General features: G+C 48.1%; 1 protein-coding gene across 1 annotated transcript in view; it reads right to left on the reverse strand.

The window, feature by feature from the left end:
* The window catches only part of PPIL2 (peptidylprolyl isomerase like 2), a 117340-nt gene that overhangs the window by 67537 nt on the left and 33898 nt on the right, over positions 1–15905 (reverse strand). The window contains exons 7-8 of the mRNA XM_064168356.1: positions 14015–14106; positions 11339–11428 (exon numbers count right to left, since the gene is read on the reverse strand). Coding sequence (XP_064024426.1) covers positions 11339–11428; positions 14015–14106 — 182 coding nt within the window. The remainder of the gene's footprint in view (positions 1–11338; positions 11429–14014; positions 14107–15905) is intronic.

The raw sequence follows: 15905 nt of genomic DNA on the forward strand, positions 1-15905 counted from the left end.
AAATAACAAGCAAAAAACCAAACCACATGTCAGAGAGCTTGGCAGGCACCCACTGCATGCAACAGACTGGTGTGAAGGGCAGACAGCACAAGAAAAAGTGATCAGGGAGAGACTTCCATGCTCCCCAAACCACAGAAAGATGAATATAGAAAATAATCAACCCCAAGCAAGATCAGCAATGAGCCTGTTCACAGGAGGGCCCTTAGGGATCTCGAGTTTACTTCCAAACATAGCATTACACATATTTTGCCTACATAAGTTACTAACAGAGCTAAGCTGAATCTATTAATCATAGAATCATAGAATGGTCTAGGTTGGAAGGGACCTCAAGGATCATCCAGCTACAACCCCCTGCCATAGGCAGGGACACCTCCCACTAGAGCAGGCTGCTCAAGGCCTCATCCAACCTGGCCTTGAACACCTCCAGGGAGAGAGCACCCATAACCTCCCTGGGCAACCTGTACCAGTGTCTCACCACCCTCACTCTAAAGAACTTCCTCCTAACCTCTAGTTTGAATCTCCCCTCTCCCTGTTTAAACTCATTACCCCTTGTCCTGTCACTACAAGACTTTCTCAATAGTCCCTCCCCAGTCCTCCTGCAGGCCCCCTTTGGATACTGGAAAGCTACTACAAGGTCTCCTCAAAGCCTTCTCTTCTCCAGGCTGCAGAGCCCCAACTCTCTCAGCCTGTCCTCAGAGCAGAGCTGCTGCAGCCCTCTGAGCATCTTCACGGCCCTCCTCTGGACTCACCCCAACAGTTCCATATCCCTCTTGTGTTGGGGGCTGCAGAACTGCACACAGTACTCCAGGTGGAGTCTGCCAAGAGCAGAGTAAAGAGGGAGAATCACCTCTCGTGCCCTGCTGGCCACACTGCTCTTGCTGCAGCCCAGGACACAGCTGCCTGTCTGGGCTGCATGTGCACACTGTGAGAAGAAAGAACGAGGAGCTGCAACCCCCTGGTTCTTTCCTTCCTTCTGTGGTTTGGCCTCAGATCTATGCAAATTCTCCTTCTCCTTCTCCTTAGCTATCTCCTTCTATTTTTAACAGTGTGCCTGATTTGCACATGCTCTGTGAACATTTGCAATGCATTTCAAAATCCAAATAAACCTCCTAGCAAGTTGTGGCACTCACAACTGTTCCCATCTGTGCTGACAACTGCATATAGGAAGAATAAAAAATGGGGGGGGGGAAGAGCAAGTGGTGTTATGAAAACTCTGTGGAGTGACTACTCAAGATAGGGATTTGATGGGTGGACTGTCCAGTGGGTAAACAATTGGTGGATGATTGCATCCAAAGGGTACTGGTCAATGGCTTGATGTCCAGATGGAGGTGGGTGACAAGTGGTGTCCCCCCAAGGGTCTCTGTTGGAATCAGTGCAGTTTGTACCTTCAACAATGAGATCAACAGTGAGATTGAGGCACCTGCAGCAAGTTTGCATATGATACCATGCTGAGTGGTGTGGCTGATAAGACTGAAGGACAGGATGGCATCCAGAGGGACCTAGACAGCCTGCAGAGGTAGGCTGAGAAGAATCATGAGGTTCAATAAGGCAAAATCCCACACCCGCGTCAGGGCGATCCTAGATATCAATCCAGGCTGAGGGATGATGACATTGAGAACAACCCTGCAGGAACTGGGGATGCTGATGGGTGAGAAGCTGGACAGGAGCCAGCAATGGGCACCTGCAGTCCAGAAGGCAAACAGCAGCCTGGGCTGCCTCAGAAGCAGCATGGCTGGAGATGGAGAGAGGGGATCCTGCCCCTCTGCTGTGCTCTGCTGAGGTCTCACCTGGAGTACTGTGTCCAGCTCTGGGGCCCCCAACACAAGAGAGACATGGGCCTGATGGAGCTGGTCCAAAGAAGGGCAAACAAGACAATCAGAGGGCTGAAGCACCTCTCCTATAGATACATGCTGAAAGAATTGGGGCTCTCAGCCTGGAGAAGAAAAGGCTCCAGGGAGACCTCAGAGCTACATTTCGATCTTTAAAGGAGACCTACCGGAAGGCTGGGGAGGGATTGTTGAGAAGGGATTACTGTGACAGGATGAGGGACAATGGTTTGAAACTGGAGCAGGATAGATTTAGGTTGGACACGAGGAAGAAGTTCGGCACAATGAGAGTGGTTTAATACTGGAACAGACTGCCCAGGGATGTGGTAGAGGCCTCATCCCTGGGCAGGCTCCATATGGCCCTGGGCAACCTTATCCAGTTGGAGGTGTCCCTGCTGACTGCAGGGGGGTTGGACAAGATGACCTTTGAGGGTCCCTTCTAATCCAACCTGTGAAAACAGCAAAACCACACAGTCCATTAACTGTGAGTCTTTATACCATCTCTGGGCAACTTTCTGCACAACTCTGACCTTTTGCTAAAGAGAGCCAAGGAATGCCTGCTGGTGATCTAGGTTGCAATGCACTATTATTAAACAGTCCTTAATACTCTTCCTGTAATGACTTCAAGATCTTCTTCTCAAGCTCTTCTGCAGAATAGAAAGGTCAAAACATCAGCCCAGGACACCTAAGTCATTTCCAGAAATTCTACCAGGCATAAACCCATTCAAACTCCAAGCATCAAGACATGGACTGTCAAAAAAGCCTCTATCTTTGTCTTGCCTTACTGGCATAGAACTGCCAAGGAATAGGAAATCTGGACCTGTTTTCTAACCACTTTTCTATCCTCTGATACCATCCCTCAGGTGTATCCATTATTTATTGCCTCACACACATGTTTATGTATGTATCAAGAGATAATTTCAGCCTTGCTCTCTGACAGTCAACAAGCTGCATGGAAACAGGCTCAGTGTGTTTGCAGAAGATGTAAGTAGCCTCCTCCCAAATACTTTTTAGTAATCAGGAGCTGGAGCTTTCCCAGACAGAAGTCATAGATTCATAGAACCAACCCGGTTGGAAGAGACCTCCAAGATCATCCAGTCCAACCTATCCCCCAGCCCTAGCCAGTCAACCAGACCTTGGCACTAAGTGCCTCAGCCAGGCTTTGCTTCAACACCTCCAGCCACGGCCACTCCACCACCTCCCTGGGCAGCCCATTCCAATGCCAATCACTCTCTCTGACAACAACTTCCTCCTAACATCCAGCCTAGACCTCTCCCCAGCACAACTTGAGACTGTGTCCCCTTGTTCTGTTGCTGGTTGTCTGGCAGAAGAGACCAACTCCTCCTGGCTACAACCTCCCTTCATGTAGTTGTAGAGATCAATGAGGTCTGCCCTGAGCCTCCTCTTCTGCAGGCTGCACACCCCCAGCTCCCTCAGCCTTTCCTCACAGGGCTGTGCTCCAGACTCCTCACCAGCTTCATCACCTTTCTCTGGACACCTTCCAGTACCTCAGCATCTCTCTTGAATTGAGGAGCCCAGAACTGGACACAGCACTCAAGGTGTGGCCTGACCAGTGCTGAGTACAGGGGAAGAATAACCTCCCTCGTCCTACGTGTCCATGAAGACAGGAATGAGAGAAGAAGCAAAACCCACCTTTCTCTCCACAGTAAAGTGAAAACACAGTGATATCTTCTCACCTAGTAAGACAAACACTGAGCTCTCAGAGGGGGTTCAGAGATTTTGATGCGATCACTCAAGGTCTGGTGGGTACACTGCAAAGTCCATGGCACATCTGAAGTCCATATGCAGGAGCATCTGCCTGAGTTTCTGCTTCCTGGGCTTTGCTTTCCTTCTCAGACAGGCAAGTCACAAATCAGCAAGAAGAAAGTTAAGTTTTTCACTTTTTTTCTGCAGCAGAGTAAAGGTACTGGGATTCAGTAGAGGGCCTTGCACATAAATGTACCACCTCAAAAGGTGGAGGAAGAAAGGCTGCTTACCCTTTCCAGGGAAGGAAAAATCAAGACTTGTGTATTAATATCAATAGAGACAAATGGATTTGTATTAGAAATGCTGTATCCAGCAGAAGCAGGGAGGTGATTGTCCTCTCGTACCTGGCTCTGGTGAGGCCACACCTTGAGTATTGTGTTCAGTTTTGGCCACCTCACTACAAGAAGGATGGAGAGGTGCTGGAGTCAGTGTTGAGGGGGGCAAGGAAGCTGTGAAGGGCCTGGAGAACCAATCTGATGAGGAGCAACTGAGGGAGCTTGAGATGGTTAATGTGAAACAGAGGAAGCTGAGGCAAAACCTCTTCACTGTCTAGAGCTGTCTGAAAGGACCTTGTGGAGAGGCTGCTGCTGGGCTCTTCTCACAGGTAAACAGTGATAGAACAAGAGGGGAATGGCCTCAACCTGCCACTGGGTAGGTTCAGACTGGATATTAGGAAAAAAAAATTCCCAATAAGAGTCATCAGGCACTGGAATGAGCTGCACAGGGAGGTGGTGGAGTCATCAACCCTGCAGGTGTTTAAAAGTCGTTTGGATGTGGTGCTTCAGGATATGGTTTAAGGATGAACTTTGTAAAGCAGGGATAAAGGTTGGATTTGGTGATCCTGGGGGTCTTTTCCAACCTGAATGTGTCTGTGATGCTGTGATTTGTAGCAATCCACATTCTGCCACCTGGGGCAGAGCTGAAGGGCAAAACTTCACCTAGGTAGGCAAACTGCTTAAGCTGCATTAAGCATCATACACACAACCCACTGAAAAAGCAGGTTAAAAGAGGCACAGTTTTACACCATGTGATTTCTTTGGGGCCTGATTCCTCTTGCCATGTGGCTGGCCATGCTGCATCCCTAATTATCTTTGGGACTCTTACCCTCATATGCTGCCTCTGTGCCCCAAGTGTCACTTCTTCACCAGCCACTCTGTGCACACATCAATGCAGGATTTGCCCTCAACAAGCCCTCACCCACAACTGAGAGGAAATCTGCTCTGACCTTCTGTCACACAAAGAATGAAGGAGAAATAGCCGAGGAGTGAACTATCAATTAACAGAGTGCAGCTCAGCTCCCTCCAGCTTTGCTCATTAGTTATGCTTCCTGCCACAAATGCCAGTGGTGTTTAACAGCTTGTCGGGAACCTCGCCTGGTTCACGGCTGATTAGGTTATACAGAAACAGTAACACTGCCATAAGGAAGCACAGAACAGTATGAGCCTTTTTTCCCCTTTAGCTGCAGCAAACTTGTTTGCATTCTACCCAGGCTTTCCTTTTTGTCTGTTTATTTATCCAGGAACTCCCCACCCCACTTCTGTGCTGCAAAGCAAATGCATTCGTTAATGCACATCTACCAGGCAAAGCTCTCAGCAGGCTGCCATCAGAGGACTGTGACTATCACCGCTGGCACAACAGGGCTGGAGGAGCTATTGCCATTCTTCTGGAGGAAAGGAACAGACCACCTCTGCCTCTGCCTTACCTGCAAGCACTGCCACTGAGCAGAGCCACGTTTCTCACTAGCTCCCCTCCTCTGCCAGCAAGCAGCCCAGCAATAGCTCCTAAGAGTTTCCAGAGGAGGAATAATTTGTGCCTTATCTTACACATGTGAAAGCTGTGGCTTCTGGTTTATGAACAGAAACACAATGCAGCATGAAGAGCTAAAGGGGAAACTCTTCTTAGTTCCTCCAAACACCTCCTACCAAACAGGGTGTGAAGCCTCTCCTATAAGGACAGACTGGAAGAGTTGGGGCTGTGCAGTCTGGAGAAGAGAAGGCTCCTAGGTGACCTTCTTGTGGCCTTTCAGTATCTGAAGGGGGCCTACAAAAAAGCTGGGGAGGGACTTCTCAAGATAGCAGGGAGTGACAGGACTAGGGGGGAATGGAGCAAAGCTGGAGATGGGTAGGTTCAGGCTGGATGTGAGGAGGAAGCTGTTCCGCATGAGAGTGGTGAGAGGCTGGAATGGGTTGCCCAGGGAGGTGGTTGAGGCCCCATGGCTGGAGGTGTTTAAGGCCAGGCTGGGAGCTCTGGCCAGCCAGATCTAGGGTAGGGTGTCCCTGCTCATGACAGGAAGGTTGGAACTGGCTGATCCTTGCGATCCCTTCCAACCCTGACTGATTCTATGATTCTATGAAATCAGGGTATTGCAGCATCCTTACTTTGCTCTCCTCAACTCACACTTGTTGCAATGGGAAGAAGTCCACAGGACTGCCAGCTAAGCACTACCTGAGCCTGTTTCACTCTGTGCTTGTTTCAGCCTGCCCACTTTTACATGAGGGAATCCAGATTATACTTATTTATGTGCTTGCTAATGAGTCCCACATCATTATACAAGGAATAATTTGCAAAACATATGACTGAAGCAGACAGAGAATTGACAGTAGCACTAATGAATAATAATCATTTCTACCAGACTGTTGACCAGATTTTGTCACAAAGATTAAATGAGAAATTTACTTGGAAGAGAACTTCAAATCAGATTAAACATTTAGACTGAAAGCTATCTGCAAAGCTGTAAGACACAAGACTGAAAGAATCACCTAGTTCTGAATCACAGCCTAATGGAATCTTATGATGTCAAAACTCTTTCAAAGCTACCTTTAAAACAACTGCAACAAGGAACAGTAATGTAGCAGAATGGGAAACAGAAAAGGGAGGTAAGAACACTGCAAATAAGCTTCAACAGCACCAGCCTTGCTCTTGCAGATACACTGTCTCCACAGACATCCAAGTGCTCTACATTATACCTTGCCATTGAGTATAACTACTAAACCCTCAAGTACTTGAGCTGCCTGTCAGTTGGTAGCATATTCATGATACTTGCAAGGGATGCTAAGTTAGGCTGAGCTGATCATCTTCCAAGGTAAGAGAATCACAGCATCATAGAATTGCTTCAGTTGGAAAAGACCTGTAAGATCATCGAGGCCAACTGTCAAGCTAACACCACTGCGGTCATTGAACCATGTCCCCAGGTGCCATGTCCACACGTGTCTTGAACACCTCTAGGGATGGGGACTGCACCACCTCCCAGGGCAGGCTGTTTCAATGCCTTCAGTAAATCATAGAATCATAGAATCAACCAGGTTGGAAGAGACCTCCAAGATCATCCAGCCCAACCTAGCACCCAGCCCTAGCCAGTCATCTAGACCATGGCACTAAGTGCCTCATTCAGTCTCTTCTTGAACACCTCCAGGGACAGTGCCTCCACCACCTCCCTGGGCAGCCCATTCCAATGCCAATCACTCTCTCTGCCAACAACTTCCTCCTAACATCCAGCCTGTACCTACCCCAGCACAACTTGAGACTGTGTCCCCTTGTTCTATTGCTGGTTGCCTGGGAGAAGAGGCCACCTCCCACCTGGCTACAATGTCCCTTCAGGGAGTTGTAGACAGCAATGAGGTCACCCCTGAGCCTCCTCTTCTCCAGGCTAAACACCCCCAGCTCCCTCAGCCTCTCCTCATAGGGTTTGTGTTCCAGGCCTCTCACCAGCTTTGTTGTAAAGACTCTAATATCCAATCTAAACACCTCCCCGTGCAAATTGATGCCATTTCCTCACATCCTACCTCTTGTTCCTAGAGAGAAGTGCCCAACCCTCACCCCCCACTACAACCTCCTTTCAGGTAGCTGTAGAGAGCAACAAGGTTGTCTCACCTCAGCCTCCTCTTCTCCAGATTAAATGCCCCTGGTTCCCTCAACTGCTCCTCACAAAACCTGTTCTCCAGGCTCTTCACCAGCTTCATCACCCTTCTCTGGCCCTACTTCCAGCACCTCAATGCCCTTATTGTAGTGAGGGGCCCAAGAGTTATAAGAAACAGTCAAAAGACAACAGCAATATTCCATTTACAAGACATACAAAGCAATACAGGAGAAAGAAAAAAGGGCTGAAATAAGGATAAACTCTAAAGATCACAGCATCACAGTATCACCAAGGTTAGAAGAGACCTCATAGACCATCAAGTCCAACCCTTTACCACAGAGCTCAAGGCCAGACCATGGCACCAAGTGCCACGTCCAGTCCTGCCTTGAACAGCTCCAGGGACGGCGACTCCACCACCTTCCCGGGCAGCCCATTCCAGTGTCCAATGACTCTCTCAGTGAAGAACTTTCTCCTCACCTCAAGCCTAAATTTCCCCTGGCACAGCCTGAGGCTGTGTCCTCTTGTTCTGGTGCTGGCCACCTGAGAGAAGAGAGCAACCTCCTCCTGGCCACAACCACCCCTCAGGTAGTTGGAAAAAAGTGAACTCTTGCCCTGTAGAAGATGCAAAGCTTGACTTGAGTTTGTGGTAAGGTCAAACAGCTAAGCAAAAGAAATTTCAACTTGAGGGTAAAGAGCTCTAGTCTAAAAAACAGTCATAACAATGACTGCTGCTGACTAGGAAGGGTTTCATATGGAATCACATCACAAGTATTTCTGCCACTGTCAGCAAGATAATCAACTAGAACCCCTGACATCTTTTGCCTGAACAACTACATTCCAGTTTTGGTAGTGCATCTTGCACACCAGGATATGGTATTAGTCTTTCCCTCCTGCCCTTAGGCCTGACAATGTTGCCATATGTTGATGAAAACCTGCCATGCTCTACCCCAGGACATCTGCATTTCAACAGGGAACAAAGCAGTTTCTGTCTACAGAAGTGCAGCAAGCACTGTGGATTCCTGTACAAAGAGAAGGACATCACAGATCAAAGATAATTTCAGTAGTAACTAAAGTTAGGATTTTGCTTTCTTTACTTCCAAATCCAAATGAATCTGTCCTTTAGAACAAGAAAACTTAAAAGCAACAGGACAGAAATAACTATCACTAAAATCAAAGTGACCAGCTGAGATGGTGCTCGCCAGGGAAGATTCACAGATGCACTGGGTTTGAAAGGACTCTCAAATATCATCTTGTCCAATCCCCTGGCAGGCAGCAGGGACACTTCCAAATAGATCAGGCTGCCCAGGGACACACTGAGTCTCATCTTGAATGTCTCCAAGGATGGGGCCAGTAGGACAAGGGAGGTTATTCTTCCCCTGTACTCAGCACTGGTCAGGCCACACCTTGAGTACTGTGTCCAGTTCTGGGCTCCTCAATTCAAGAAAGATGTTGAGGTGCTGGAACATGTCCAGAGAAGGGCAACAAAGCTGGTGAGGGGCCTGGAGCACAAATCCTATGAGGAGAGGTTGAGGGAGCTGGGCCTGTTTAGCCTGGAGAAGAGGAGGCTCAGGGGTGATCTTATTACTGTCTACAACTACCTGAAGGGGCATTGTAGCCAGGTGGGGGGTGGCCTCTTCTCCCAGGCAATCAGCAATAGAACAAGGGGACACAGTCTCAAGTTGTGCCAGGGTAGGTATAGGCTGGATATTAGGAAGAAGTTCTTCACACAGAGAGTGATTGGCATTGGAATGGGCTGCCCAGGGAGGTGGTGGAGGCACCGTCCCTGGGGGTCTTCAAGCAAAGCCTGGCTGAGGCACTTGGTGCCATGGTCTGGTTGATTGGATGGAGCTGGGTGCTAGTTGGACTGGATGATCTTGGAGGTCTCTTCCAACCTGGTTGATTCTATGATTCAACCACAGCCCTGGGCAGCCTGCTCCTGTATTTCACCACTCTCATTGTGCAGAACTTTCTCCTGATGTCCAACCTAAGTGTCTCCTGCTCCAGTTTCCAACCACTGCTCCTCATCCTATCACTGCAAGCCCTTCTCAACAGTCCCTCCCCAGCCTTCCTGCAGGTCTCCCTCAAAGATTGCCATGCAGCTGTAAGGTCTCCCTGGAGCCTTCTCTCCTCCAGGCTGAACAGCCCAAATTCTTTCAGCCTGTGTTCATAAGAGAGGTGCTCCAGCTCCAGCCCTCTGATATCTTTGTGTCCCTCCTCTTGACCTGCTCCAGCAGCTCCAAGGATGGGTTATGATTAGTGTCTGAATAATGCTTAGCACAGAGAACAGATCAAACAATTTTATGTCATTTTCTCTCTTCTGGAAAGAGCAAACTTTTTTTTTCTGGTCTTGCTTTTAATATCAGACATTAGAAGAGAGAGGTCAAGCTTGAAGTAATTAGTTATTCTGATAAAGGAACATCCCTGGCCATTGCAGGATCACCCTTTATGTATCAAAATAAAGAAGAATGTGAAGGGACAAATAAACTACAAACAGACATAATTCAAATTCTCCATTCACCACATTGTATTGCACTACCAAACACAGGTACCTTGGCTGCTTCCTAGGACATTCAGAGCCAGCCCCTGGAAATGCTACTCTTTGTTGGTGAACACAGCTATTACAGACAGCCCTCCTCAGCTCTTACTTACAAAGCAAAGTATGGGTTGTTTTTTAAAGCAACTTCCTTTAGATCTCCTTCTTTGCCAAACAGCAGGGCCAGTGTTACCATCTCACTCTCAATTTCAGCTCTCTCAGCTACCACAGTGCTCAAATTACACCAGGGGAGTGGGAAAACAACAGTGAGAAATTTCAACACGGAATCGAAAGGTTTTTAAGAGAAATAAGGTTTGAGATAGAGCTCTGGAGCAACAAACTGAAACACAGCAGATTGCAGTCAGGAACTCTGGCTAACAAACAAAGCCACAGGTGGCAGAGCTTGGCAGTGTGAAGCCACCATGCTGCCTGCAGTGCTGTCAACAAGAGAGCTCGTAGAGGAGACAACTGGTCTGTCTTTCAGCAATTCACACGACAAAATAACAAGAGATTCCAATCACACACACACACACATAAGCAATTTTAATGCCCATCCTGGTCATACCACTTCAGGTTGAGTTCTGGCCTCAGCAAAACAAGCTAGGATAGGGCAGCATTTGAATAGGAGAAGTGGAGTTTGCAGTGGGTGTTGTGCAGTGCATTAAGTGGCTTTTTTTTACCTCCTTCAGTTTACAAAGCTGAACAATGTTCTTATCTACAAAGCACACAATAAGCACTCTAGAGATCTGTCAAGCTCTAAGTTACATCTTTGTGGCTCACCTAGAGACATGATGTGAGAGTTGGGGCTCTGTTCAGTCTGGAGAAAAGAAGGCTTTAGAGACTTTGGAGCAGCCTTCCAGTACCTGAAGGGGGCTAGAAGATAGCTGCGAAGGGACTTTGTACAAGAGTCTGGAGTGATAGGATGAGAGGGAATGGATTCAAGCTTGAAGAGGGCAGATTTAGACTGGAGATGAGGAAGAAATTCTTTACAGTGAGGGTGGTGAGACACAGGAACAGGTTGCCCAGGAGGTCATGAATGCCCCCTCTCTGGAGGTGTTCTAGGCCAGGTTGGATGAGGCCTTCAGCAACCTGCGCTAGTGGAAGGTGTCCCTGCCTATGGCAAAGGGCTTGGAAGTAGATGATCTTCAAGGTCTCTGCCTACCTAAACCATCCTATGAATCTGTGAGAGCTAATTAAATACAGCAGTTCTCCTTCTACTCACACCCAAGACACACACACACAGAGTGTTCCTCTGTTCAGTGATTCCAGAGTCCTGCTGTCATGGTGTTAACAGCAACATTTCACCCCCTGCAAAAAGGCTGTACAGGAAGACAGGCAGCAGAGAGAAAAGTTTACCTGCAGTGTGACAATGTCTTGCCTTGTGAAGGGCTCATCAGTCAAGAGATCCTTGTAGCTCTTTGGTTTTATGTTCAGCTGCTCAACTGCCTAACAGCCAGGCAAAAGAGAGAGCCATTAAAAGATGAGATTAGAATATGTGAACATTACAAGTAAATATGTGAAACCAATACAATTTGAAAGTACAAATGATAAAAAACCCAACAACTTCAGCCTTCAGCTTCAGCTGGCAGCTGCAGTATTTTCACTGTGGACTTTAACAGCTGAGAAGCTTTTGTCTTTCATACTTACAAACCTCCACAGTTGTTAGTGGTTCATTGTTTCAAACCAAAAAAAAGAACCTTTCAGTCTGCATTCTAAGGTCAGACACATCATGTTAACCAAATTCATCACTAAAGTGCTGCCAAAATAGAATCCCTTACTTGCAGCTTTCTAAGTTAAGTATTTTACAGATGGTATAAGACAGGGAGCTTTAACAACAGGGTCGTGTCTGCCCCACTGTCAGCACCCCTCAGGAACACACCAGTGTCCCAGGTCAGCTTGTACAACAGTTGTGTTACTCCCTCACACTCTGTCCAGACTGCACCCAGCCTGCTGCAACACTTCTGGTCACCTGAGAAGGAAGGCACCACAGAGAGATCTGGACAGGCTCAATCTGTGGGCTGAGCTCAACACAGTGAGGTTTAACACCACCAGGTGCTGGGTCCTGCACTTTGGTCACAACAACCCCAAGCAATGATACAAGCTTGGAGCAGAGTGGCTGGAAAGCTGTCCAGGGGAAAAGGATCTGAGGGTGCTGGTGGATGGCTGAACGTGAGCCAGCAGTGTGCCCAAGTGCCCAAGAAGACCAACAGCATCCTGGCCTGGATCAAAACCAGTGTGGCCAACAGGACTAGAGAAGTGATGGTCTCCCTGTACTCAGCCCTGGCGAGGCCACAGCTTGAGCATTGGGTTCAGTTCTGGGCACCACAGGATAGGAAAGACATTGAGAGGTTGGAGCATGTCCAGTGAAGAGCAACAAAGCGGGGCAGGGGTTTGAAGGGCATTGTATGAGGAGCAGCTGAGGGAGCTAGAATCATAGAATCAGTCAGGGTTGGAAGGGACCACAAGGATCATCTAGTTCCAACCCCCCAGCCATGGGCAGGGACACTCTACCCTAGAGCAGGTTGGTCAGAGCCTCATTCAGCCTGGCCTTAATAAACCCCTCCAGGGATGGGGCCTCAACCACCTCCCTGGGCAACCCATTCCAGCCTCTCACAACTCTCATGGTGAACAACTTCCCCCTCACATCCAGTCTGAATCTCCCTACCTCCAGCTTTGTTTCATTCCCCCTAGTCTTGGGGGTGTTTAGTCTAGAGAAGAGAAGGCTAAGGGAGATCTCACTGCTCTCTACAACTGCCTGAAGGAGGTTGCAGTGAAGCTGGTGCTGGCCTCTTCTCCCAGGTACCAGTGACAGGATGGGAGGAAATGGGTTTAAGTTGTGCCAGGGGAGGTTTAGATTGGACATTAGGAAAAACTTCTTTACTGAGAGAGTGGTGAGGGGTTGGAACAGGCTGCCCAGGGAGGTGGTGGAGTCACCATCCCTTGAGATGTTCAAGAAGCTGAATATGTGGTGCTTCAGGATAGAGTTTAGTGGTCATGGGAGTTGGGTTATGGTTGGACTCAGGGATCTTAAAGGTCTCTTCCAACCTTAAAGATTCTATGTTGCTAAACAAAGCAGCAGAGTGTTATTTCACAGTGAGAATAGATGTGGAACAAAAGCTTTTCATCACAAACAAATGCATCATTCAGAGAGAGGACTACGGAAGTCTACCTGCAACAAAGACTGCTCTTAAGCTCCTTCTTGCCTTTTAAACACAGCAATCAAAGCATCAGACTTTCAGAAGGAACAGAAAATACTTTCTATTTTAACCTAATCCTGACTGCTCTCACAGCTGGAATGAAGACAGTTCAAGCACAAAGGAGCCAGCTTTCAAAACCGTGGTGAAATCAGCCTCTTCCTTGATTGCAGTGGCTTCACTCTCAGTGCCTGCAAGTCCTACTGGAATTTCTCAGCAACAGATTTCAAAAAGCAGAAGTTTCACTGCTCAGACTTGTTGCAGCACTGGATATGGATCCACCAACTGAAGGTTTTACTTGCTACTGAAAAAGAAATGATCCTTGCTTTTACAGTAAGGGTTATACAAACAAATCACAACTAAATTGCTACCTGGGTTTGCACAAACCACAAATTTAAATGCAGTTCAACTGTCCATTAAGGCATTCTGTCAGCTTCCAGCTCCAGCTAAAATACTCTTTTTTGGATTATTATTAATTGTAATAAACAGAAATGAAGCAAATGTGGGTTTGTGATGACTGTATCAGAAAGAAGACAACAGAAAAACTGCCTGTTAGTTCAAGTGAGGAGCACATAAAAGTTGGCCTAGAAGATTCAGTGCTTGCAGATTAACTTAGGCAAAGGTTTGGAAAAGAGCTTTTAAATCATATTCCAGGGTTGTTCATTTTTGAAGCAAAAGCTGGACACCAATTTGTGAAGTCAGTTCCTTTCCTGGTGCTTTAATTTCCCTGGCTGTAGAACAAGAACAGGAGTTACCTCTCTGTCTAAAGCTTTTTCTGATCTTGAGTGGAACACATCAAATATCAATTATTAATAACAAAATGCAGAAGAGAACCTACCTCATAGGCAAACACATTCCCAGTTGTCCTGATGGCCACAATGTGGGAGTTATTGGTGAATACAGTAAACAGCACTGGACAGTGGTATTTACCTGGTGGAGGAAAGAAAGGTTTCAATTTGCTATGAAGTCCCTTTGACTGGTTTGAAACAGCTGATGCAGGCTGAACATGAGCCAGCAGTGTGGCCAGCTGGCCAGGAGAGCAAATGGTATCCTAGCTTGGATCAGGAACAGTGTGGCCAGTAGGACAAGAGAGATTATTCTGCCCCTGTACTCCACACTGGTCAGGCCACACCTTGAGTACTGTATCCAGTTCTGGGCTCATCAATTCATGAGAGATGCTGAGGTGCTGGAAGGTGTCCAGAGAATGGTAACAAGGCTGGGGAGGGGCCTGGAGCAGAGCCCTGTGAGGAGAGGCTGAGGGAGCTGGGGGGGTGCAGCCTGCAGCAGAGGAGGCTCAGGGCAGACCTCATTGCTCACTACAACTACCTGAAGGGAGGTTGTAGCCAGGTGGGGTTGGGCTCTGCTGCCAGGCAACCAGCAACACAACATGGGGACACAGTCTCAAGTTGTGCCAGGGGAGGTCTTAGTTGGATGTTAGGAGGAAATTGTTGGCAGAGAGAGTGATTGGCATCGGAATGGACTGCCCAGGTTGGTGGTGGAGTTGCCATGCCTGGAGGTGTTGAAGCAAAGCCTGCATGGGGCACTTAGTGCCATGGTCTGGTTGACTGGCTAGGGCTGGGGGCTAGGTTGGACTGGATGAGCTTGGAGGTCTCTTCCAGCCTGGCTGATTCTATGATTCTACAGTTTGATTCTTCAGTGCCAAATAGAAAAACTAACACTCAGGAGAATGATAAAGCAAACAATGAAAGTGCAGTTTTGAATCTTCTGCCCTCAATCTCCCAATCAAAACTTTGTTCAATTTGGTATCTGTGAAGTGTCAAAATACAAATGGTACTGGAGCACTGTGTCCAGCTCTGGGGCTCCCAACACAAGAGAGACATGGACTTGCTGGAGAGGATCCACAGGAAGCCACAAAATTATCAGAGAGATGGAGCACCTCTCCTAGGAAGACAGGCTGAAAGAATTGTGGCTGTTCAGCCTGGAGAGGAGAAGGCTCCAGGGAGATCTTACTGCTGCATTTCAGCCTGTGAAGGAGACTGTAGGAAGGCTGAGGAGGGAGTGTTGAGAAGGGACTGCTGTGGCAGGGTGAAGGGCAATGGTTTCAAACTGGAGAAAGGTCGATTTAGGTTGGACATCAGGAGGAAGCCTGGAAGAATCTGAGCATTGGGTCCAGAGAAGGGTCACAAAGAGGATCAGAAAGCACCTCTCTTGTGTGAAGTAATTTGGGCTGTTTAGCCTGGAGAAGACTCCAGGGAGACCTTAGAGAAGCCTTAGAGTACCTGGGGGAGACTTGCAGGAAGGCTGGGCAATGGCTGTTTAGGTGATAGCCTGTGGTGACAGGATGAGGGCCAGTGGTTTGAAACTGGTGCAGGAGAGACTTAGGTTGGACATCAGGAGGAAGTTCTGCACAATGAGGGTGGTGAAATACAGGAACAGGCTGCCCAGGACTGTGGTTGAGGCCCCATCTCTTGAGACATTCCAAGGTCAGACTCAGTGTGCCCCTGGGCAGTCTGACATAGCTGGAGGTGTCTCTCATGACTGCAGGGGACTTGGATAATCACAGAATAAGTCAGGGTTGGAAGGGATCATCTAGTTCTGAACCCCTCTGCCATGGGCAGGGACACTCTACCCTAGATCAGACTGGTCAGAGTCCCATCCAGCCTGCCCTCAAACACCTCCAGGGACGGGGCCTCAACCACCTGCCTGGGCAACTCATTCCAGGCTCTCACCACTCTCATGGTGAACAACTTCCTCCTCACATCCAGCCT

The sequence above is a fragment of the Pogoniulus pusillus genome, chromosome 30, assembly GCF_015220805.1.
Source record: "Pogoniulus pusillus isolate bPogPus1 chromosome 30, bPogPus1.pri, whole genome shotgun sequence".
Lineage (NCBI taxonomy): Eukaryota > Metazoa > Chordata > Aves > Piciformes > Lybiidae > Pogoniulus > Pogoniulus pusillus.